Source organism: Orussus abietinus, unplaced genomic scaffold (assembly GCF_000612105.2).
Source record: "Orussus abietinus isolate OABI.00-Male unplaced genomic scaffold, Oabi_2.0 scaffold393, whole genome shotgun sequence".
Lineage (NCBI taxonomy): Eukaryota > Metazoa > Arthropoda > Insecta > Hymenoptera > Orussidae > Orussus > Orussus abietinus.
The window spans coordinates 27,541-51,133 of NW_019394542.1; the positions used below are offsets into that span (position 1 = coordinate 27,541).

General features: G+C 37.4%; 8 protein-coding genes across 19 annotated transcripts; 4 read left to right on the plus strand and 4 right to left on the minus strand.

The window, feature by feature from the left end:
* The first annotated feature begins 13 nt into the window (after positions 1–13).
* Positions 14–3,976, plus strand: LOC105697416 (transcription initiation factor IIA subunit 1). Of its 3 annotated transcripts, XR_001103827.2 has the most exons (8): positions 16–382; positions 1,600–1,810; positions 1,918–2,241; positions 2,326–2,534; positions 2,604–2,750; positions 2,875–2,964; positions 3,107–3,311; positions 3,384–3,976. XR_001103827.2 is itself a non-coding variant. In XM_023432663.1 (7 exons), exons 1-7 carry the CDS (start codon positions 359–361, stop codon positions 3,212–3,214), a joined length of 1,110 nt encoding a protein of 369 aa, XP_023288431.1. In that variant the 5' UTR covers positions 14–358; the 3' UTR covers positions 3,215–3,976. The 3 variants fall into 3 exon arrangements, 2 of the variants coding, with proteins under 2 accessions (XP_023288431.1, XP_012276138.1); XM_023432663.1 differs by having other exon boundaries at positions 14–382; positions 2,607–2,750; positions 3,107–3,976; XM_012420715.2 differs by having other exon boundaries at positions 3,107–3,976.
* A 131-nt stretch (positions 3,977–4,107) lies between these two features.
* Positions 4,108–5,586, minus strand: LOC105697421 (ATP synthase subunit gamma, mitochondrial-like). The gene is made up of 2 exons (XM_012420724.2): positions 4,974–5,586; positions 4,108–4,824 (listed from the first exon to the last, which is right to left on the minus strand). The coding sequence occupies exons 1-2, from the start codon at positions 5,471–5,473 to the stop codon at positions 4,494–4,496; spliced, it is 831 nt and encodes a 276-aa protein (XP_012276147.1). The 5' UTR covers positions 5,474–5,586; the 3' UTR covers positions 4,108–4,493.
* Positions 5,587–5,680: 94 nt separating this feature from the next.
* LOC105697419 (ATP synthase subunit gamma, mitochondrial) lies at positions 5,681–7,722 on the minus strand. 2 transcript variants are annotated; one of them, XR_002762218.1, is made up of 4 exons: positions 7,631–7,722; positions 6,696–7,236; positions 5,959–6,546; positions 5,681–5,882 (listed from the first exon to the last, which is right to left on the minus strand). XR_002762218.1 is itself a non-coding variant. In XM_012420721.2 (3 exons), exons 2-3 carry the CDS (start codon positions 7,214–7,216, stop codon positions 6,180–6,182), a joined length of 888 nt encoding a protein of 295 aa, XP_012276144.1. In that variant the 5' UTR covers positions 7,217–7,236; positions 7,631–7,722; the 3' UTR covers positions 5,956–6,179. The 2 variants fall into 2 exon arrangements, 1 of the variants encoding a protein (XP_012276144.1); XM_012420721.2 differs by lacking the exon at positions 5,681–5,882 and having other exon boundaries at positions 5,956–6,546.
* A 413-nt stretch (positions 7,723–8,135) lies between these two features.
* On the plus strand, positions 8,136–10,220 carry LOC105697473 (probable oligoribonuclease). 5 transcript variants are annotated; one of them, XM_012420822.1, is made up of 6 exons: positions 8,136–8,248; positions 8,708–8,807; positions 8,944–9,002; positions 9,087–9,248; positions 9,347–9,567; positions 9,689–9,809. In XM_012420822.1, the coding sequence occupies exons 2-6, from the start codon at positions 8,732–8,734 to the stop codon at positions 9,807–9,809; spliced, it is 639 nt and encodes a 212-aa protein (XP_012276245.1). In that variant the 5' UTR covers positions 8,136–8,248; positions 8,708–8,731. The 5 variants fall into 5 exon arrangements, with proteins under 5 accessions (XP_012276245.1, XP_012276250.1, XP_012276248.1 ...); XM_012420827.1 differs by lacking the exon at positions 8,708–8,807 and having other exon boundaries at positions 8,921–9,002; XM_012420825.1 differs by lacking the exon at positions 8,708–8,807.
* Positions 10,221–10,338: 118 nt separating this feature from the next.
* Positions 10,339–12,126, minus strand: LOC105697471. 2 transcript variants are annotated; one of them, XM_012420821.2, is made up of 4 exons: positions 12,021–12,126; positions 11,485–11,607; positions 11,216–11,386; positions 10,339–11,030 (listed from the first exon to the last, which is right to left on the minus strand). In XM_012420821.2, the coding sequence occupies exons 2-4, from the start codon at positions 11,512–11,514 to the stop codon at positions 10,620–10,622; spliced, it is 612 nt and encodes a 203-aa protein (XP_012276244.1). In that variant the 5' UTR covers positions 11,515–11,607; positions 12,021–12,126; the 3' UTR covers positions 10,339–10,619. The 2 variants fall into 2 exon arrangements, with proteins under 2 accessions (XP_012276244.1, XP_012276242.1); XM_012420819.2 differs by having other exon boundaries at positions 11,216–11,607.
* A 299-nt stretch (positions 12,127–12,425) lies between these two features.
* On the plus strand, positions 12,426–14,511 carry LOC105697469 (39S ribosomal protein L37, mitochondrial). Its single transcript, XM_012420816.2, has 7 exons — positions 12,426–12,532; positions 12,648–12,830; positions 12,939–13,166; positions 13,328–13,447; positions 13,517–13,623; positions 13,702–13,884; positions 14,056–14,511. Exons 2-7 carry the CDS (start codon positions 12,655–12,657, stop codon positions 14,475–14,477), a joined length of 1,236 nt encoding a protein of 411 aa, XP_012276239.1. The 5' UTR covers positions 12,426–12,532; positions 12,648–12,654; the 3' UTR covers positions 14,478–14,511.
* An 8-nt stretch (positions 14,512–14,519) lies between these two features.
* On the minus strand, positions 14,520–15,727 carry LOC105697470 (vesicle transport through interaction with t-SNAREs homolog 1B). Of its 2 annotated transcripts, none has more exons than XM_012420818.2 (2): positions 15,181–15,727; positions 14,520–15,099 (listed from the first exon to the last, which is right to left on the minus strand). In XM_012420818.2, the coding sequence occupies exon 2, from the start codon at positions 15,029–15,031 to the stop codon at positions 14,684–14,686; it is 348 nt and encodes a 115-aa protein (XP_012276241.1). In that variant the 5' UTR covers positions 15,032–15,099; positions 15,181–15,727; the 3' UTR covers positions 14,520–14,683. The 2 variants fall into 2 exon arrangements, with proteins under 2 accessions (XP_012276241.1, XP_012276240.1); XM_012420817.2 differs by having other exon boundaries at positions 14,520–15,102; positions 15,181–15,725.
* Positions 15,728–16,256: 529 nt separating this feature from the next.
* On the plus strand, positions 16,257–23,300 carry LOC105697459 (spastin). Of its 3 annotated transcripts, XM_012420797.1 has the most exons (8): positions 16,257–17,395; positions 17,661–17,831; positions 18,424–18,693; positions 19,169–19,210; positions 19,289–19,524; positions 19,613–19,944; positions 20,147–20,457; positions 20,905–23,300. In XM_012420797.1, the coding sequence occupies exons 1-8, from the start codon at positions 16,873–16,875 to the stop codon at positions 21,066–21,068; spliced, it is 2,049 nt and encodes a 682-aa protein (XP_012276220.1). In that variant the 5' UTR covers positions 16,257–16,872; the 3' UTR covers positions 21,069–23,300. The 3 variants fall into 3 exon arrangements, with proteins under 3 accessions (XP_012276220.1, XP_012276221.1, XP_012276219.1); XM_012420796.1 differs by having other exon boundaries at positions 16,873–17,395; positions 19,169–19,524; XM_012420798.1 differs by lacking the exon at positions 18,424–18,693 and having other exon boundaries at positions 19,169–19,524; positions 20,905–21,068.
* Positions 23,301–23,593: the final 293 nt, after the last annotated feature.

A 23,593-nucleotide genomic window follows, 5' to 3' on the forward strand; every position in this document is an offset into this window, starting at 1 on the left:
TTTACCGACCGGTACTCGAGGAGGCACCAGTGATTTCCTGTCGAGGTTAGTCGTTCGCGCGTTAGTGGACTGACTGGTCGGAAATTAAATTGGTCGTCTATTAAAAATAGTTGCTTTTAATCTTTCACCCTCGCCGAGTCGAACGGGAGAATCGTTAAATGTTTCCTCTGGTCACGGGTGGTCCTACGATACGCTGTGTCGACTACCACGGTCGTGCCATTAGGTGGAATGGGAGCTGTTGAGAAAGTATAAAAGAGCTGGAGCAACGCTGCAGCGACGGTCGGATTCCGAGGGGCTCCGTTGATTTGGGATCATTGGTATTGTTTCTCGACCGATTGACAATACGAATCATCCGACAATGACCCTCTCACAGACTAGCGTGGTGAGTAACGGAGATTTCGAACTCGCTCGGTCCGATTTCGAATCCACCGATGAGACCTTCGTCATCGTCTTTCGAGCTTTCGGGCGCATCATAGTTATCACGAAGAATGAACCTAATGTTCTTCCAGCACCGAAAGTTTGGATGCATGAAAGCGAAAGCATTTATGCCCAGAACTGCTCGATTTGTATGCACGTAATTCCACTGGCCTTTAATGTACGAAATCTTGAACGATAGACCTTGGATAACTCTGGAGAAATTAACAAAGAGCGCATAGAAGTATTTTTTTATCTTCTCTTGCAAGAGATATTTTGTTAACCTCTGTCTTACTGTATTATACATTGATTAAACATTGAATGAAAGACGACCCCAAGTTTAGAAAAATGTTCCGACAACCGGTTGTTTTATGCGGAGATTAATTGCTATAACAAATTTTAATGACTTTTTACTTTGATATAAACGTTTTAGAATTAAACTGTTACGATCGAGCGGATGATGTAATTAAAATATGTAAATTGCATTATAATTGATATAATTCGTCATCGTCTTTCGAGCTTTCGGGCGCATCATAGTTATCACGAAGAATGAACCTAATGTTCTTCCAGCACCGAAAGTTTGGATGCATGAAAGCGAAAGCATTTATGCCCAGAACTGCTCGATTTGTATGCACGTAATTCCACTGGCCTTTAATGTACGAAATCTTGAACGATAGACCTTGGATAACTCTGGAGAAATTAACAAAGAGCGCATAGAAGTATTTTTTTATCTTCTCTTGCAAGAGATATTTTGTTAACCTCTGTCTTACTGTATTATACATTGATTAAACATTGAATGAAAGACGACCCCAAGTTTAGAAAAATGTTCCGGCAACTGGTTGTCTAATGCGGAGATTAATTGCTATAAAAAATTTTAATGGCTTTTTACTTTGATATAAACGTTTTAGAATTAAACTGTTACGATCGAGCGGATCAGATGATAGAATATGTAAATTGTATTGCAATTTATATACTGTTTCTGATTTTAAATATTTTATTAATAATTGACTATGATTTTCTTGTTTCAACTTTTCTAGTAAGTTTTTAATACAGATTAAGGAAGGGAATGTTACTGGCATGAAAGTATGAAAATTGACTATCGATAATTATTGTTAAAGTTCTACTTTTGTACCTTTGACAAGAAAAGAATAACAAAGAACTAATTGTTTCCGTTTAAATTTATAGTTGAAGCTGTATAATACCGTGATTGAAGATGTAATAGCGGGAGTACGAGAATCATTCTTGGATGAAAGTGTAGACGAGCAAGTTTTACAAGAGCTCAAGCAGATATGGGAGACGAAGCTCATGTCCAGCAAGGCGGTGGAATTAAATCCAGACCCACCAGAACCACAACCTCCTCAGCTTAACACTCACAAATCGGTCGCAGCCAGTAAAGGTTTGTTTAATTTATTTATTCTAAATACAAAAGTGCCCAGCTTTCACAATATAATCGGAAAGGAAATTGAACTCGTGCCATACCCTCTTAATGTTATTGTTTTCCAGCTGCCAACGTAGGTAATGTTGGAAACCACTTTGTGCAACAATCGCAACCTGTTCCCCCCATACAGCAGCCTCAACAGCACCCGCAATCACAACCCCAACAGCAGCAACAACCCCAGCCGCAGCAGCAACAGCAGCAGCATGCCCATTCGGCTGGCATACCTGTACAGCAACACGCCAATATGCCAGTACAACAAGTTGTGGCTGCACCAGCAACAGTTTTAGAACGACAAGTGCCTCTTCAAATTACATTACCAAAACAAGCTGGTGTACCAGACGCTGAACAACGTGTTCTAACTATACAAGTTCCTGCTTCGGCAATTCAAGGTAACGTGGGAACTAATTCATCTAAATATTAAAAGAAGTTGTTTTTAATATATAAATACTTTAAATATTTCTTTGTGGATTCAGGTAATCAACTGCATACTATCTTGACGGGTCCTGTAATTACTGCAGCAATGGGATTACCAGCCAATTTAGCATCTACATTACTACAGCAACATGTGAATGCCACGTTTCAAGGTCAGGCAGCTTTGACACCTATTCAAGTGAATCAGCCTGTACAAGTTGTCACACAAAGCACAAACAACGTGGTGTCGCAAAGACCAGTACAGAATCAGGTATGATTAAATAATTGAAGTAATATAAGTGGTACTAAATGTAAATTAATAATCATGTATATATGATAGCAGGGTAATATAGCTCAATTAGACGGACCTCTTGGTGATTCATCGGATGATGATGAAGAAGAAGAGGAAGAAGACAATGATGACGATGATGAAGATCTTGATGATAAAGAGGAAGAAGAAAATGAAGAAGCAGCTGCTCGTGAGGAGGTAACATACTGTTAAGATAATGGAAGACATGTTTAACTTTCCTTTAATATTATTTATGGCACTTGATTTATATAATTAATATTGAACATTACATGCATTTATTAATATGTTGCTTTCTTTGTAGGAGCCACTCAATTCGGAAGATGATGTTACAGATGATGATCCTACTGACTTATTCGATACGGATAATGTTGTTGTATGTCAATATGATAAGGTGAGGGTTTCGATCTGTACCATTAAAATTTTCATTAACACTACGTGTGTAATCAAGATATAAGAGAATTACGAGATGCTTGTTTTTCAATTTTATTGGCTACTTTTTATATTACTTGTACAATAAGCATATTATATTACAGATCACCAGGAGCAGAAACAAATGGAAATTTTACCTAAAAGATGGTATAATGAACTTAAATGGAAAAGATTATGTATTTCAAAAAGCTAACGGAGATGCCGAATGGTGAATTCCTTCACAGTGAAGAGTGCACGCCATTTATAACTCTAGGACATTTCGAGGGCAGCCAATGTCTACACTCGTACCGGAGACGAGTTTTCGTGATTGTAAGAATCAACTGAATGACCTATGAACCTGCAATCACGAAGCAGTGTTGTGAATAAAATTATTAAATGCAGGTGGCGGAGATTGGATTTGTCGAGTAAGCTTTTGGGACACCAGCTAAGATCACGAGTGCATTTTACATTATATGTTTATTTCCTGTAGTTTGCAACAAGGGTTTATTTCCAATCATCGGGCTACGTTTAACACTTTGTTGGTAAAGTTTAAGCGTCGAAATATTATTTATATGTGTAGTAGTCCAAAAGTGGTGCGAGTTGCAAATCGTAGTTTTTGGATATTGCTAGATTATGGCATGCTATCTTGTTTTAAATGAAGTATTTTATATTTTCCATTGAAAGTACATAAAATCGAGCCGTTCCGACAGACGCAATCTGTACTATATATCGTTTCTTCTTAATCTACGGTTCATATGAATCAATTTAATTACTTCGTGAATAAGAGGTCCCAGACTTGTCATAAATTTGGAAAAAGTATTGGTCGATGACATCGGCATAGTCAAACCCAATAGATCTATGTTATTTAAAGAATTTGATATCAGTTCTGCATCCTCTATGAACGTGGAATAACTGTAAATAAACAAAGACAAACCGCATTTCACGGTATATGCAAAAATGCTTAAACAAATAAACGTATCTTATATTATTGTCAATAGTGGTAATCTCATTATCTACTCGTTTTTTTCACTGATTATGTTCTCATAGTAATCCTGTATAAAGATTAATAGTATATCGGCCTTCTGTTTGCAATTTAATTATATGTTCTAATTGAACTATATAAACATAGTTAAAAAATTGCTCGGTTATTGAAAATTCACATTACATGGTACAATTGAGACCAATATTATGAAAACTATTTGCTGTTACATAATCACATCTGATCTTTCGAGTACACGCACTGTCTAGATATTACAATAAAAGTAGTTTCACTCCTGCATATAATAGATTCATGGAACAAAAGTTAGCGACTAGCCGTTGAATCTGGACAGATTAAACGCAAGAAAATAAGTTGACAAGCTTTTATCTCCTTAACTAAACAGACCCTGACCTACGAAAGAAAACCTGCAAACCCTCGGAACGTGATATCACATCTGTTTTGTAAACAAGTAAATCACTTGTTTAAAATAATGTTAGATATTATACACTAATTTTTATCAGCTACTGGATTACTTAATTGACGGCACTAGCTCCAGATATGATTTCAATTAGTTCTTTAGTAATAACTGCCTGTCGTGTGCGATTATAGGTTAGGGTAAGATTTTTTATCATTTCAGATGCATTTTTCGTTGCATTTTCCATCGATGTCATACGTGCCGACTGCTCGCTCGCGTAACTTTCTTTGAGCATCCAGAAAATCGTCGCAGCTGCACTGAACTCCAACCAACAGTCAACGGTATCCTCATCGATCATATCGTAGAGGACAAAGTTCTTGCCCGCAAAGACAGTGCTTCGATTATACATGTCCACAGTGTCAACGGTATAAAGCCCAGCATTAACAAACCTATTAAATAATCCTTATTAAAGTACAAGCACCGAGTATAATATAATCTAAAGACTCGACATTCAAAAACCAGTAAAAAGTGATCGTAATCTTGGAGTGGTCGGTTATCAAATGTCAGTTTCTTAGATCGGAAGAACCATTGCACAAACTTGTTAAAATATATCTGTGTTCTGGCGATGTTATGCTCCTTTATTATCTCGAGGATTTTCTGCCCGATGAGTCCTGCGTCTATGAAAGTCATTACCTTTTTACCAACTTCACTAGCCACCCAAAGTACCTTCTCCGGGTAGAGGCGGGCCAGAATAGTACGATTTTTCTCACCGACGCAAAAGAATTTTGTACCCAGCTTCAATTTTGGTGACTTATCTAGTGCCTTTTCGACCTCTTTCGAGAGCCCTGAGTGGATGGCGCCGCAAAGTCCGCGATCGCCCGTAAGAGATACAATTAACTGTAACTCCAGGTCCACCGGAGGTGTCACTTGAGCTTGTTCGAGGAACACTTGTGATCCTTGTCCGAGAGGTCTTGTTGCCTTAAGCTCTCTCTCAGCACGTGCATATTTTGCCGCTGATACCATCCGCATGGTTTGCGAGATTTTCTTTGTGTTATTCACTGACCTTATGCGGTTCTTTATCACTTTCAGCGAAGACATGCTTTCCCTCTGTCGAGGTGCAGTTACATGTTTGGAACTAACCGATATTCTCACAATTTTCACAAATTTTCACACAAACCACGATATGAAATTCATTAATTCAGTATTTAACAACATGTTTAACAAGTTCGGAGTACGGTTGTCAATTTTTCTCTAACTTGAATGCTGTTACGAGTAGATGGCTAGATGATAATTAACTTCACAAAGTTATTGTCAGTTGTTTATCGATCCTCTTAATGTTCTGTATTTCATACAATCCATACAATGGCATAAGTCATATTAAAGTTTAGTGCAAACGAAAGTTCGCTTTCTTTTTCCAATCGTTACTCAATTACTATAATAAAAATGTGTGTAAACAGAATTGGGTCAGGTTGGGTAAATGTCAAGCTATAATGATCGATCATTGGTACTGAAATTGGAGAAAAACAAATTTCTTTACTTGACTTAGATTGCACTTAAATTTAGAATAATAACAACACGTATACCTGTACTGAACGAATAGTTTTATTCCAACGTTGAAATGCTTCGATCTGTGATTTACAACGATGTACGCGAGTTCATCTTCTTACTTCCTTTTGTCTAGGACAGGAAAATGTTGATCGTATGCGCAGTTGGAGCTTGGATTTGGCCAAGTATGCTCAAGTTTCCAATGTATTTTACATACAAAAAACATGTGCTATTAAATTCTAGTGATTTCGAGTGGTGTTTAGTCGAGAGCAGCTGCTCCAGAAATAATTTCAATGAGCTCTCTAGTGATCACGGCTTGACGCGTACGGTTGAAAGTTAACGTAAGTTTGTCGATCATTTCGCCAGCGTTCTTACTGGCGTTATCCATGGCAGTCATTCTGCTGGACTGTTCGCTGCATGCACCCTCCTTCATGGAATAGAAAAGTAAAGATGCAAGAGAAAACTCCAGGTAACTCTGAATTACATCCTCATCTAAGGAGTCATAAACTGATAGTTTCGGAGCACTTGCAACAGAACCTTTATCGAACAGTGGCAAATCCGCGACACCGTACGATACCACCGACTTGAATTTGTTGTATACAATTCGCCCAGATCCAAATTCATACCTGGAATAATTAAAAGATGTTACTTAATCCATTCGCATATTCGTACGTACTATTTCTTATACATCAAATCTTTTGAAACTATATTCATAAATAAATATCCAGAACTATATTAAAATCTTGTCATTCATACTACAGTAATGTAGACTTACCCGCTGTCCAAGACCTGACTCGCAACCTTGGATGCATCAATAAAAGTCGGGGGCTTACGACCCACTTCGGATGCAACGAAAAGAATATTCTTGGCAAAAAGCCTCGAAAGAATAGCCCTAGACTTTTCACCAATGCAGATAATTTTGGTATTCTCTCGTTCATTCGAATCCGCCAGTAGTACGTCTCTAATGTTTCGAGAGACACCAGTGTGGACTGCTCCGCAAAGTCCACGATCGCTCGTTACGGCAATTACGAGTTTCTTTGGTGCCCCTTCAGGAGCAGCAATTTCTGCCCTCTCATAGAATATTTTCGTACCTTCTCCGAGGGGTCTCGCTTGTTTAAGGTCTCGCTCGGCACGATTATACTTTGCAGCCGATACCATCTTCATAGACTGTGTAATTTTTTGAATGTTCTTCACAGATTTAAGGCGAATTGAAATTGCTTTCAGGGTTGCCATCCCCCGTTGCTGCTGCTGTTGAACGGCAGCATGGGGCACCAGAATCATAGCTTGACGTAGCATCGTTATCCAAGATCCTGCCCCTAAAATGTCACCAATAAAAGACCTAAAATTCCAGCAGCATGGAAGCATGGAACGCTTGATCAAATTAATTGAAGAGAACGATTAAATTGAACCATGTCGTGGACATTCAGGGTGTGAGCATCCAGTCATATACACCTTATGAAGGAAAAGGTAACGTGTTCTATTCAATATTACCAATAAATTATTACATAAATTATTAAAGAAAACCCTCGGAATCAATATCCAAAGTTACGGCCCCGTTTATGTAATCACGGATGAAAGTCATTTGCTTCATACGAATGCTTAAAATCAATTCCAGTTCAAATGTAACTTTCGAATAAATTCACACCGCAGCACTACCTTGCCATTTGTCATTTATTTCAGCGAAATTTAAGAACAACTGCGAGAACTCACCAGACAAATTTTAACACACGGAAATTACAGATGTAGAACGACCCGGGATGACAAACCGTGGCAAGATAAGAGACTTCTCATCAGCTCCTGGGTCATGGGCCGGGTGTCACATAGCGCATATATGTACATACTATGTGTCACATAGAGCGCGGCGCGTCAACGCGGCGCGAATGAATAACCAATCAGAACTATGGCAGAAGTGACGCACGTTGTTAAACACAGTTCTGATTGGTTATTCATCCGAGACACGTTAACGCGCCACATTCAATGTGGCTACCATCATGCTCTTTTTATTATATTCTCTATATAATAAGTTAAAGAATTAAATTAGTGTCGGACTCGTTAAAGTACGGAAAGGGGTTAAATATGTACATCGATCTGTGACGTTGGATGTGAGTCAGAGAAGCTTAGGTTTGCCGCACACAGGTGGCGCCACTGTCGCTCGATTTCGAATATGGCGCCACTGTCGCCCGATTTCGCATGTGACGCTACTCCAATGCGAAAAGCGAAGCAGCTGGAAGCAGCTACGAAGAACTTTAAACTGTTCGTCCGTCACGTATTATAATCTTTGGTTAGGATATTAAAAAGGAAGAGGACGCATGTGTAATTACCAGTGACGTAAGTGGAAATTGTTACACTACCCCATCAATCAACACAATAATATTTGTGTGGACATGATTATTAATTTGACTTTTCATTTTATTCCATGGATCGTAACGTTACATTTATCACGTGTTGTCTTTGAAACTGAAGTATATAAGGAACAGTACTATGGATCCTTATATCTATTTATAAAGATTTAACGTAAATCTAATTGTATAATAAATTCTGTTAAGTATTAACTACTTAAAGTAGAAACACTATTCTTTCATTCATGAATTATGTATAATCCTTATTTTATATGCAAAATGAAGTTAATGTGCAATGAGTCGATATGATATGCATCGTTTTAATGTACATTTCATTGGACTCGTAATGCATTCAGATTTATATAGAACGGTTTTGTCTTAAATGTGGTGAAACTTGATGTACCATTAAAAGTATCGTTTGAAAAAGATTTCCATTTGATCAATGTAGCATTCATCTCGGCTGAAGTTAATCATGTTCATCTTTCATGGTGGCAAGATGTGGCTCAGACAGCTTTGTAATGCTAACATGTACAGACCTGCTTTAAGAGGTGATGTATTTTATTGTATCGATATGCGCCAAAGTAAACACACCGTTGCAATGACATTTAAATTTACTTAGTATTTATCGTATCTGTTAGAAAAATGAATTTGTCGATTTTAGATTCTCTGATTTCATTTCTACAGCTAAGAGAGGACTGATGTCGAGCCAACAGGATAGCCACATCGTTTGGATAGATACAGAGGTATACATTTATTTCTACATTTAATATGCCTGTACTGATGTGCACAAAGAATATAGTTGAACATAATAAAGTCGATATTTTTAGTTAACAGGGCTTGATCTAGATGCGTCAAAAATCTTAGAGGTAGCATGTCTGGTAACAGATAGTGACTTGAATGTTACAAGCCCTGAGTTTGAAGTTATAATTAATCAACCTGATTCAGTATTAAATAATATGGACGAATGGTGCTTAACTCATCACGGACAGGTAAGTTTAATGACATTATTTTTATAAATTCACTTATATAAGTGAAACCGATTTATAAATTATGCAGAACGTAGACATTGAAAAATTGTTATTTCCAGTCAGGATTAATTAAAAAATGTCAAGCAAGTACAATAATGGTGACCGAGGCGGAACAAATGCTCCTAGAATTTCTGAAAAAATATGTTCCAAAGGGCAAATGTCCGTTAGCAGGCAATACAGTATACATGGATCGATTTTTTCTTTCAAAGCATATGCCCAAAGTCAATGAATATTTGCATTATAGAATTATTGATGTTTCGTCAATCAAAGAAGTTGCCAGGTAAATTATTTGTATATATTGGAATAATACTTGTATTGCATCTATGACAGTTAATCATTTAGAATTTTAACGTTAAATAGTTACATCATTTTTTTAATTGTCTTCAATTGTCTTCTTGCAGGCGGTGGTATAAAGACACGTACAGCAATGCGCCCAAGAAGCATTTAAATCACCGAGCACTTGCAGATATTAAGGAAAGTTTGCAAGAAATGATATTTTACAAACAACATATATTTAAATGATAGTTAAATGAGATCAAATTATAGCCCTTGAGATTTTAATTGTAAATAAAAAATGGTTTGTATTTACATTAGAAATATTTTTAAGGTGATATAATGAAATATCTTATTATTTAATATACTGGTGAGGTGTCCTTTCATATTTGTACTTACAATTTTATTTAATCAAGTATGAACACCTTCTATGTCACAAAAGAAAACATTTCTGAGAAGGACTTGTTTCTTAATTTAAAAGACTTCCGAACGCAACATAGACGATACATGATTAATTATTTATAAATACCAAATTGTTCGGAAATATTTATTTTGTACAATGAATGATCTCGTAGATATGTAACCACCATTTTTACACGATTGTAGCGAAAGGAAATTAACAGACTGAAGGTGATTTCAAAATATATTGTGAATACAATCGTATTTAAACTCAATCTTAATTTATTTATAAGAGCAATGTCAGTGCTGTCAAGAAAGACAAAGAAGAGTTATGGATACGAGTCTAACATTCTTTTTTGGAAGAATAAATTTCCTTTTATTCACCCCATACCTAACATTGCTTTATTTCATGTTAACAGTGTACATAAGACCATGGTCGCAAATTAAGATTATTTTTAGAAAATATAAGGTTGCGGTGATCAAAAACACTGACCCACACGTGTCAATCGAAGAAGTATACGAAGTGCAACAGGTTGGGTCATGCAAAATGGCACTTTTACAATTAAGTATCATAAATATTGAACTTAATTCAATTCAGTATAAATGTAATATCACTTTGATACTATGCGTGTATTATAAAAAAGAACGATTATCAACTAATTATGCTAAGCATTTAGCAATATCATAATATAATTTCTTAATAACCTTTAACTTGTGAATTGATGCACGTATTTGCATTTCTATAAACCTCTTCTCAGTTGATGATAATTTTTGTTGTAAGGCCTCAATTGTTTTACCTCTACGAAAACCTTCTTCTATAAGCCTCCGCCTAAATAATAGCATCTGTTTTGAAACCCCCTGTAAGTATCTTCGATGCGTACAGACTGCTCTGGTTAGTTGTTGATAACTTAGTACCGAATTTTTACATTTTACTTTCCTTAGCGAAATATGAGAATTAAAGCATTTCGATGTTGGAAGTAGAGAAAGTACTGTTAATTCATTGCCACAATTGTTGACGTCCCTCGATGCAGGAGAGTCATCATTTGCAGTGACATGAAGTGTAGAAGTTTCCTTTAAATGTTAAAAAAAATAAACGATAATTATTGCATGTTACATATATTAGATATTGAAATTACACATAACATCGTAAACTCTCCGCAGTATTATTCCGGATGTCTATTCTTGTGGCGACATGAAGTACGAACTAATACTCGTAATGATCACATTTACATTTTGTTGTATTTATTATATAATACCTGAGAAGCATGGTGCGTTTCACTTGAATTATCGCCCATCAATATATGAATTTCATTATCAGGAGAAATATCACTTTCGTTGTTAGCGCTGATACACTCTGGACCATCTGTTTCATATGGCAAATTTAATGACGGAAGTGCCTCTGGTTTCAGTCTTCTTTTCTTGTAATCCTGAGAAGCATAATCGCTGTCCTTAAAATGTTTATAGCATACAACTCGAGTCTTTAAATGTGCACTGCTTAAGCCTTCTTCTTTAAAAAATTTAATACACTTCTTCCAAAGTAACAGTCTTTTCTCATCACTGGGAAACCGATGAGACGGTACGATTCCTCCAGATTTACATCCTAATACGCTACAAGCTCGGACCATTATTATTTATTAATTGAGACCAGCTGAAAGTATTTTGAAAAATAACTCGGTTAGTTGTATTTACACACACGTTACTACCTAATATAAATTACATATTTACTTTTGGAATCGCTAAGTAATGAACTATTTAAGATGATGTGGAAGTATCATTCTATACATATAAAAATGTGATATTTATAAAACTTTTCTCCAAACTGGGTGCTCTGAATTATCTGAAATCTTAACACGTAACTAGCCCTAAGGAAGAACGCGCTGCTCGTGAAATTTCATTTTTCGAAACAAAATGTCTTTCTTTGTGAAGTTTCAAATGATTCGGTGCGCCCAATTTGGAGAATAGTTTTATAAACATTTTGATTTTTAGTTATGTATATGACACTTTCATATCACCTTAAGAATGCTTATGTTTGCATGCATTTTAAACTTGATTGTATCGTACTTCATCTTAAAGAGATCCACATGTGACATTTACGTTGTTGATTGTAACTCCTGAATCGTTTGCCGCTGATTTTAAGGCCAATTTTCGCACATGGCATTTATTATTATTATCCATACAGAACTCCTTCGATAATTCAGTTTTTATGAGATGTAAATGCTAGAAGCAGATTTCGATAGAAGGTAGAACGTGACAGAACACGAACGTTTTATTCCGAGTAATTCGTATCTTCACCAACAGATGGCGGCACTGTTTAATTTCCTCTATCTCTCTTTTTCCTACGCTGATACCTGGCAGCTTCTTTGTCTAAGAAGAGATTCCTCTAATAGGCCAGTAACGCCATCTTAGCATGGAGTTACTACAATGAAAATAGTTCCACTTGTTTCTTAAAAAAATAAACCATACATCTGTATTTTTCGGAGTAGAGAATGTAAATTTATACGTTCTGTGGCAGAAGCTAGTTTGGTCGGAACGGACCGGTTATTTATTAACTTATATGGTGAAAACAAGCATAAGTAATTATTCTATGTCGTATTAATTAGTTACTCTTATCCTATCAGATATTGTTATAACTAATAGAAAAGGTAACTTTTGCTTAGATAGATATCTCATGACTTAACGCTGTTCTAGGTGAACCATGAGGATTACACTTATTTTGTGTCGTCAACATTTAGGAAGAATGACGAGAAGGCATTGGCGTGTCCAAGGAGTGCAGATTCCAATCGACACTGGGGCCGAACGTGCTTTACAAAAATACAATGTCGAAATCCTGAATCCTGTGGATATAATGAAGATAAAACATCCATTTAAAAAGTATAACCATTGTTTTCATTCTAAAATGTCTTCTCATTTGCATGAAATGAAACGTATCGATGTGTCCGTAATGATATAATTAATTTAACATTTATTTTCCTTGTGTAGGATAGAGTTTGAATACTTGAGACCTCCACCACCTTTACCACATAATCGGAATCATCCCAATTGGTCAAACACGCCCTGCTTTACCTATAAAGAACAAAACGCATTATTGGAAGGTGTCGCACAAGCACAGATATTAACAAAAACGATAATTATAGAGAATGATTTGCCACAGAAAATTAAGGATTTGAAGGAAGACACAAAGGAAAAGATAGATAACATAGTTCAAAGGTAACTTATTTTAGGGGCTCGTCAGAAATAATATATAAACAGGGGTTTGTTATTCCCTTCCACATTTTAATATTATACTATAACTTAGATGTTGATTACACGTAGAAGTATTTTCAATAGATGGTAGCAATTTTAATTCTATTTTCTGGTATTTATTACAGAATCATTCGCAATTCTACCATGTTTGATGCACATCAAGAACTGTTACCAAAATTAAAAAATCCAGACAAACCAATGTTTGTGTTTCCTAGAGTTTATGGCTTAACAACGTTAAGGAAGGTGTAAGTATGAAAAGGGACTACGTTTAAATTGATATAGTTAAATATCTAACAAATCTTTCCTCCTATTAGAGGTAATTTAGCACAGAAACTAATTCATCTGTGTGAGAATTTGGATGGCGCAGATACTCTTTGCAAACGTAGCATGATTTATGATGGAAAAGTGTCTGTACCCCTAGGTAAATTACCTCTTCAAAAATATGTATTGTTTCAATGTTTGCCACAATTCATCATAACTCTGCATTTGATTTTTCTAGAAAAGGATTCCAAATTGTTGCAATTTAATTTAACAATGAATATTATGATTAATTCTGCCTATCCTTTGAGTCCAATACTTGCTCCAGACGAAGGTTTAAATGCAGATCTTCCGAGCATAGAACCTTGTGAACCAACTATAAGTTTATCACAGGATCATATTTATGTTCTTGAAGATATCTACCGTACGTACAAGTGCTTCAATTTATTTATGACATTCCTTAGGAACTATTAACGGAAATTAATAAGTAATATATGGGATAGGGCGCAAAATATAATATCTAAAACAGTGTAAATAATTTCCTTGCGACACAATTTTAGTAACATGAAGTACAAACATATATTTTATATTTCAGCTATTGATTCTGAGTCACCATGGATGAATGTGCATACAATTTTTATATATGACAATCCAGAGACGATAAAAAATTTAACGGAACTACCTGTAACAGAATCCCAAGTTTTAGCTCAATCTATGCTAAAATCATTTGCAGCGGCCGCAGCTTGTGCAAAGCAAAGATTCGGAGCATATGTCAAAGAATTACCGGAACCAATAACGATACAATGCATACAATCAGATGGAAAATCATTTTATTTCTCAGTTTTCCAACTAAATACATTAAATTTAAATGGAGTAACAGGTACAAAGAATTTCTGGTGGTGTAGTCCTAAATTAGATCTTTTTGAAAAAGCAATGTACGAAGCAGGCATACCAACGCTAACCGGTTATAATCCTGAGGTATTCAAGACGATGTTAGCGTTTTTCAAACATAAATAAGATGTTGAATAAAAGATACGTATTGTATAAATTACACATTAATTCTTTTATTATGGGAGTGTTTTATTTTACTTATTATATAATCCTTTAAACTTAGTCTAGTACGATAATATATTCTTTGCCTTTTGTTCCTTTCATCTTCAATTATTTATATATTACAAGCATTGAAGTTTCATAAAATGACAAAATTCAACATTAGATTCCGTTTACTTTCTTCTAAAGAATTTAAGATATATCGTCGCTCCTAGTATTGCTAACATTAATATAATAATCAAGATTAATACAAATTTATTTGTTAACACTCTCTTTCTCATGGTTCTCATTATTTTTTTAGCTTTATCTAACTCTTGATCGGTCTGCGATAACCTTCTTTTCGCTCTTAACAATGTTTCTCTTTGTTCACCCAACTCTGCGATAACCTGGGTGCCAATTTGTTCAGTTTCTACTGCAACTGTTTGCGATCTCGCTATAGACTCTGCTGATCGCTCCAAGGCTGCTTGGCTCCCCAACAGTGGCCGCCGATGTTCGGCGTCCCAATTGATTCCAGCGTTCATTTTGTTCTTTAAATTACAGACTTCGAAGAGATCCGTCTATGTCCATTACACTGATCGGTACGGTATAACTACTAAAAAAAAAAAAAATGAACTATGGAAAGACATCCTCTAACGCTTCATTAGGAATCGGTAGATCAAGAGGCACATACAATAAAAAATCTTTGAAGTTTAATCTGAACAAAGTAAACTTTGTTAAAAACACTTCCATTGAGTGCAGTCTGTGGATTTCAGCCCGAGATAGGTGAGTCTAGTACCACTGGTTTTACAGCGATGAACCTCAGCTAACTTATCTTTCTCTACGTCCTTTCCTTTTCCAATATCTTATTCATTTGGTGCTTTTATAGTGGGAGTATTCCTGGGTGATTATATAGTTTCGTGACTCCCTCATCCCACTGTATCAGTTGGGCTGATTTTGGCTGGTTGGTACGGCTCATGAGAAGTCACGTTTTCCATCTGTTGTTGCGAGTCGCAACACTCTTTGGTCGCAACTTGCGATTCCAAGATGGCGGCTCTCCCCAGCTCTCCTCACCTTCATCTGTTCCCCCCCATACTTAAGGCGAATTTACACGATGCCAGTAACTCGTATGAGTCACTAAACCGAGTATTACTCAGTATTACTCGTCTTGGATAAACTATCATTCCAATACATACTGGGGTGGAGTATTCGCCCAAGTGCCAATGCGCAGGGTTGGGTAAGTATAATACGTCAAGTAATATTCGTGGTTTTCTACACGTATATTACAACGTATAATACGTCCCTAGTTTTCTACGCAGGCACGAAGTATATTACCCCAAACTAAATGTACTAAGCGCATGCGCAACCTCAGATTAGTACATATTCCAAACCGCGGGATGGCGCTGATGTCGTATACTTGTGGGGATTGTCGAATATATTTCACCACTTTATCTATAATTATTGCTTTATTATCACAGAAAAAGGAGCGGATTTCCACGTGCGCTCTAGAATTGGTCACAAAGTCTTCTCCTCCGATTTTCAACCGTTTTCAAAACATTTTACGACGTAGTCGTCTTTTCGTTCGAGGTAAGTACAGTAATGCGCACGCGGGGTAACGCAGTTTGCCCCGTCCTTAACGCATCGCGCTCGTCGCGCGCTACGCCCCTGGTGGACAATGGCCGAACTTCGTCCCGAGCCCGCCACATACTCTTACCTTCCGCTCTATCTAATACTCATTGAAATACACATTCATCGGAATAAATTTGAACGTCTACTTCTTTCAGTGTGGTTTTATCCAAAAGAACTTTTCCACATCTCGTTGGAAAAATCCAGAAATGTCCGTAATAAATTCCGAATGAAGTGGAATATTCCTTTAATTCTCCAAAATAGTATCCCGTTAAATAGGCCAGCAAAAGGAACGGCGTGAAGTTGAAAACATTGAAGCGGAAGAAATCGACGCGCCATGACTCGCTTTTGCGCGCGAGGGAACGTTTACGAGCCGAGTTCTCCCCGAACGATGCGTTTCGTCCGTTCCGAGTGGCAGTTCAATAACGACGAGGGTGCTTACAAATAATACAACCTATGACGTCTGGCATTATTTCAGGCCCCGTTGGAGCTCCCGTGGACGTGAAATTAACGTGATAATAGAAAATCGGAAGAGTCGCGTCCAGTGATCTGGAGCGCTGAGAGGCCGTCACTCTAGAACGAAGGTATTTATCCGAAACCGTCAATTCCACCTCTGGCACGGACTACTCGGATAATATCGGTCGTCGAGGGCCCGAATAACCTGTGTTCGCATTGGGGATGTCGAGACGGCATTCCAAGAGAGCGCCCTTTCTTCGGAGAGTCCATCCGACCAGTCAAAACTCAAAGACCACAACAGGAAATGTCTTACAATGATGGCGGGCGCTCTATACGAAAATCCGGCAGCAAGTCACCGAAGAAGCTGCGTGTGACGAAGGGGGAGAACAGTGACAAGGCCACTACGACGATAAGCTACGGTCATCACCACGGACACAGATACATCGAGCATCCTCAGCCATCCGTGCATAAACGCAATTTGTACATCGTCTCGTTTCCTTTGATACTTCTGTTCAACATACTTAGAACTTTGTTATATCAGCTGTTTGTGGTCTTCAAATACCTTTATACGTCTATGTCGCGGTTAATTCAGCGGAGACAAGCTGCGAGAAGCGCCTGTCAATTAGAGATCGTTGTCGGTCAAGAGACCTCGGCGACCCTGTTAGGGGTGACGAGTGGTCGTTTAGAAAACGCGGAGATGTCGCAGATACCGAGAAGACACGCTAGTCCTGGTCCCGGGGATCCATTGCTAGCCAAGCAGAAGCATCATCATCGGAGAGCGTTTGAATTTATCAGTAAGGCTCTAAAAATCGATGAAGAAAATGAAGGTATGACGTCAAAATTGATGAAACTGATTAACTGTCCTTTCGTTCTTGGGAGAATTAGTCATCTTTTATTCCTTTTGATTTGAGTCCGAGTAGTTAAATATTTAAAATAGCCTTGCGAGAAGATCTGAGTCGTGCCCGAGGCTATTTTACCATTATAGGACTCTTATTGACTCGATTGAAGCCAACGATTTATTATAAGACAATCCCTGTAATCCAAGATTTTCTAAAGTTAGTTTTTAATTTATTAATAAATGTGTCGTAATAGGTCAAAAGGAAATGGCTATTGAATTATATAAAAAAGGAATTGGAGAGCTAGAAAAGGGAATCGCGGTGGAATGCACTGGTGGTCGAGGAGAAGTTTGGGAACGAGCTCAGAGGCTTCGCGACAAGATGCGCACCAACTTAGTCATGGCCAAGGATAGACTCGATTTTCTGGGTTCGTGTCTTTGCAGTTATCTTAATCCTATTATTTTTAGAATATGTTCGTTAACTACCACTTTTAAGACTACCTTAGAATAATTCTTTGCAAAACAATAAAGTCGAGAATGTACATATTAAGCGAATATTTTTATCGTTGCAAGTATTTTTGTAGTATCTGTACCTGTGTTTGCTGAACACCGCGCTGTATTACCATGGCATCGTGCATTGCATTGTGAAGAATGTTTAGTATTTAACAAAAATTGGCTTATTGTCTTGTATCGATGTTAAATTCACATCTTAAACCGTTTCAATATATAAAAGCATGCTTGATGTGCCGTGTTTTGTGCTGAGTTTCTGTGGTTTTATTGTATGTGTTAAAATATATCTAGTCCATTTCGATTTTTAAAATTGTATAAAATCACCGGTGAAATAGTCCTAGAGGTGGTAAGATACAGATATGAATTTTAAGGCTCTCGGGACTGGTACGTTCAAGTGGTTAAATAGCATACCGATAGTCCAACCGTTCAGTAAGAGAGTATCGGTTTCTATGCTATCTCAGTTAGATATGCCTACCGCAGCATGGCAGAGAATGTTTGTACTTTTTGTAGCGAGTATGTGCGAATTGAAAAACCTGGAACTTACGGACGAAAATCAAGGGACCGGGAACTGTAAGGAAGAGGATCGACCAGGAAATTATCCAACAGCCAGGCGCAACTTACGCACCGCTCGATCTAATCAACTTATCACACATACAAATCACAATAAACACAAAAATAATTCACAGACAATGGACACAAGCCACAATACATACTCACAAGTACCTAAGCCTACGCAAAGATCACGATCGCCAAAAAGCTATTATGCTCGTGCTCCTGAAGGTATACAGCATTAATTCCATTGTAATTAATAGTTCTTTTCATTTAGTTCGATGTAATAGTTCACGTACACTCAAAGGCTGCGCATTAGAATATTGTATGAAGATTGCTTATAATTGGTGCTTTATTTATAATTTAAAATGCATGTGCTTAGGACATTTTTTTTATACTGTTTTGGTTTCTTGGTCCATGTTTAATTAATGGCTTTTGTAAATATTTAAAAAAGCAACGGAGATAATAGGTTTCCTCTCAGATATGGAGAAATTGTACAGGAATTTTCCTCCTATGTTTGGCGTTTGAAACTTATTTAAAAAAAGTTATATTCTAAAATTATACAGGCAGTTCTAATTAGAGTAGTGTATAGATCTTCTAGATTTCCAAATCACTCATCTTTCTGGTATTCCATTAAATATTTCAATATTTTGTAAAACACTTTAAATAAATTAATCTCGAAAATATGTATTTTTACTCGTTGCAGCATCTGGAAGGAAACTTGCAGTACCTGGAAAGCGAATAGCAGGTGCAGTAATGAGTAAGAGTCAAACATTACCACGAAGTATGGGTCGCTCTACACCTTCATTACCTTGTCATCGTACAGCTCCGATCAAACCATGTTCCACCCCCCCTGCGGTCAAAAGGCAGCTGTCAGTGCCAGGAAATGGATCACCGATACGAAGGCCAGGAACTCCGAATACTACTAACAGCAACCGGGGTACACCTACAAAAAAGGCGCCTGTGCTTAAAGGTGTTGATCCAAAACTTGCCCAAGTGATACTCGATGAAATTTTAGAAGGTGGAACTGCGGTTCAGTGGGAAGATATCGCTGGACAGGAAGTACGAACGATTTCTAACCTATAAATATTTAAACCTTAGAGAGAGAGAGAGAGGTACAGAAATTAAATTAACCGAGGATATTTTCTAGACTGCAAAACAGGCGCTACAGGAGATGGTGATCTTGCCTTCCCTTCGGCCAGAATTATTTACAGGTTTACGTACACCTGCTAGAGGTCTCTTACTTTTCGGTCCACCTGGGAACGGCAAGACTTTGTTAGCACGCGCGGTGGCGACGCAGTGTCACGCTACATTCTTTTCCATATCTGCAGCCAGTTTGACATCAAAATATGTAGGAGAAGGAGAGAAATTAGTGCGAGCTCTTTTTGCAATTGCTCGAGAGCTACAACCATCTGTAATATTTATAGACGAAGTAGATTCGTTGTTGAGTGAACGCAGAGACAATGAGCACGAGGCATCAAGGTATTATATTGAAGAAATAGGATCACTAAATATCTGAACTGTTAAAGTTCCATAAATTAAGTGAGGTTATAAAGTGCACCATCACCTAATTTTCTGCATGCATCGATAAGGAACTATTGAACGTTTGAGAGCTACTGTACTAGTACGTTAACATGTTTAAACATATGAAATGTTCTGTTAATACTTAATTGTTATTTTACAGGAGATTAAAAACGGAATTCCTTGTCGAGTTTGATGGTCTGCCGTGCAATCCTGAGGAACGTGTCTTAGTTATGGCTGCTACGAACAGACCGCAGGAACTGGATGAAGCTGCTCTCAGAAGATTCACAAAACGAGTCTATGTTACATTACCAGACATGCAGACAAGAGTAATGCTATTAACGCGACTGCTGGGAAAACACAATGACCCCTTGACAAACGAAGAGTTGAATCACATGGCCATGTTAACGGACGGTTATTCCGGAAGTGACTTGACTGGTTTAGCAAAAGATGCAGCCCTAGGACCTATTAGAGGTAACACTTAATTAAAGTGCTCATTAATTAAGAACAAATAAGGTCTCCATATAACAGAGTGCAATGAATCGAAGGGCTCTAAAAAAGAAAACCGTAATATATCCCGGAGAATCTTTTCTGGAGAATTTTTTTATTAATCTAACCTCGCCTATATTTCTTCACGAAAAGTGATTCTTTGCTAAATGCCTTCGTGAATTTTACAGGCTACATGTTAAAGATAGTATTTCCTCGAAACACACCTTCGGTGTACAAAAACTTAGCCAAATACATTTATCTCTACTCAATTAATTTCAAAAATAGCTCAAATTGCTTCCTCCTCATGAAAAGCTTGAATCAGCTATTATTGCCAAATGTCACGGTACATTTGGTTTCACGTATGTTGCATGTACAAGATTTTCTACTTCCTCAAACCGAAGACAAATATTAATAATATTCTCTCACTTTCAGAGCTCAATCCTGAACAAGTGAAGGAACTGGATTTAAATTCAGTGCGCAACATAACAATGCAGGACTTCCTTGAGTCTTTGAAAAGAATTCGCAGGTCGGTGTCACCGGCAAGTCTTGCAGCTTACCAAAAATGGAGCCTCGAGTATGGAGATGTGAGCCTCTGATTGATAAAGTGCCCACGCAATGGGCTTATTGTTTAGTCACATTCCTTGATTTCCGCGCACGTGATCAGTGCTTAAAGATCATCGTTACAATCAGTAGGTGCCGTAAAACACTGTGGAATTATAGGTTACGGTGCTACCGATAACGAAGTGACGATATGCGTTTAGCTGCTTTTGCACGTGCAGGTTCGAATGTCAAAGTGGTCTAACAAAAGAGATGGAGAATAGTTAATTAAGGAGATCCGATTATAAACACGAATGTGTTCGCAAGTTTTGCTTTATAATGTCTCCTAGGAGTGTTACAGCGATGTCATTGTTAAAGTTCAAGTTATCGTGTTATATACCAGTGCTCTAAGTTACTCCGAGCTTTTGGCGTTGGTTCGGTGCATCACCCTGAACCAACGTCACATAATTACCACAAGACGTGCTACACCTTGTTTTCGTTTATGTTTTCAAAGGAATAAAAAAAACGTAGTTATTTAGTCGATATATAAAATAAGACCGAGAATACGTGAAACAACGGACATTCCACGTTTTGTCCTGGATTTTAAATCTGAACTCCTTTTGTCGGTTTTAGGGCTAGCACGGTTACACGATTGAAAGCTTCCAAATAATTAGATCGTTGCATAAAATGCCTCCGTACACCATTTCCATTATTTGGAGAAGAGTCGAATTTCAATAGAGATATTCTACACGATAACAGTAGCTTCCTGGTCAGTTCTATGTATTTGGAGGACCTAGTGAATGTTTTATTTGCAAGTATAACTCCACACGTCCAAGAAGATAATAAGTAAATAGAGGATTACGGAGCCATTGTATCGAGATTATACACTACGATAAGAACGCTAAAATATAGCCGTCGATGTCGTGGAAGTGAGCGCATTAAAGTGCATGTAATATGACTTGAGAATTCGTGAAGTGATCGAAGTTTGTATCGTAATACTCTTAATCAAGTATATGTATGAGCAGCGAAGTAGCTTTGTTCATTTGTACAAGTTTAACGAATGCATAAGTTAGTATCGATTAGAGAAATTCAGTAAACAGTGAATACGTATACACACCGTGTACGGTGTTAGTGTTGAAAGTCTTAATTAAGAGTGGCACGAGCCATTAAAATTATCAACTTTTAACAGTTTGTGCATAAATTGGCGTCTTTCTTTGGGTTAATCATCGCAGAACTTTTTGAGCATTGCTTCGGTATTTGTATCGGCTAGATGTAACCATGGAAAGGAACGAACACAAAGCTCTAAGCTCAACTAGGTAATCGAGACTGCTCGATACAAGGGAATAGCTCACATTTACAAGATGAAACTACTCGATGAGGAAAGTTTGCTTTCTGACGTATTGTGAGAGACAACGAATACAGAGTGGGAATCGGACTGAAAATGAAAACACGCTCAGTATAATTTTAACGGCAGTCATAAGAAACCGAACGCGCTGAACGTGCTTTCAAAGCATTTAATATGAATTTACAACTGCTCCGATTATTTGTTATATAATTGTACTCGATCGGTATAAAAAGGTTCGTGATGTGTGCCGTTTTGGGCAACTGACGACGCTCGAATTTTTGACCGCACATTGTTGCACTTTTTTGGCAGCTGGCTGATACCGATAACAATGAATTAATGCTATTGCAGTGCAAGGACACGATAACAATGTATATCCACATTATTTCTCACTTGCACGTGAAACGCCGTTTCTTTGTGATGGTTAAGTTTAATTTCCTTCATCTAATAATAATTCGCCACTGTGATAATAACATTTAAGGGACCGCGGTCCCACTAGTTTCAAATTGTTTCCATCGATACGATCCATTGTATTAGTTAAACATCTAATCAAAATTGTTACGTGTCGGAAGCATGCAATATTTAATCTCTGCAATAATCGACACCGCTAAAAGGTACGATTTAAGCTTTTAAAAAGCTTTGATAGGTTATGTACATAAATCGACCTCGTTTATTTCTAATTGCAGCGTACACTTTACGTAATAATTATAAACACACTACCGCAATGCATTAAAACGCGAGAATAATCAGCAACGTCGCCAGCCTCTGCAGCAAAAAATGTGTTCTTTGTACTTTATGGCTAACCCGACTTAATACTCACGGCGCGAGAAAGTACCTGCCTCCTGGAAATACCCTTTATGTATGTACTTGTACACATCGAATCACTCTCATGGCGATTTTCAATTTTGCATCATCCACTGTAAAGAATATAAATAGCATTATACACGGAGATAACATTAACGATCTCCCAGCCTTCCAATCATGAAGCAGCTCAGCCTTAATCCTATTATTTTGCTACTTTTATAACTTATAGAAATAAGTTACCTAAGATGACGTATCTTAATGGTATTGTATTTCTAATATGACCGTTATTGCCGTGTATCGACGCCACATCGTTAACCTTCATGTCGTTTAGCTTCCGTTTAGAATTGATGCTCCTAGATTTACCCGAGTATTCCCTCGTTGCCCAGACCCAGCGAACGATACATGGGTACGTGAAGTCTCGGAGTAATGGGGACGCAC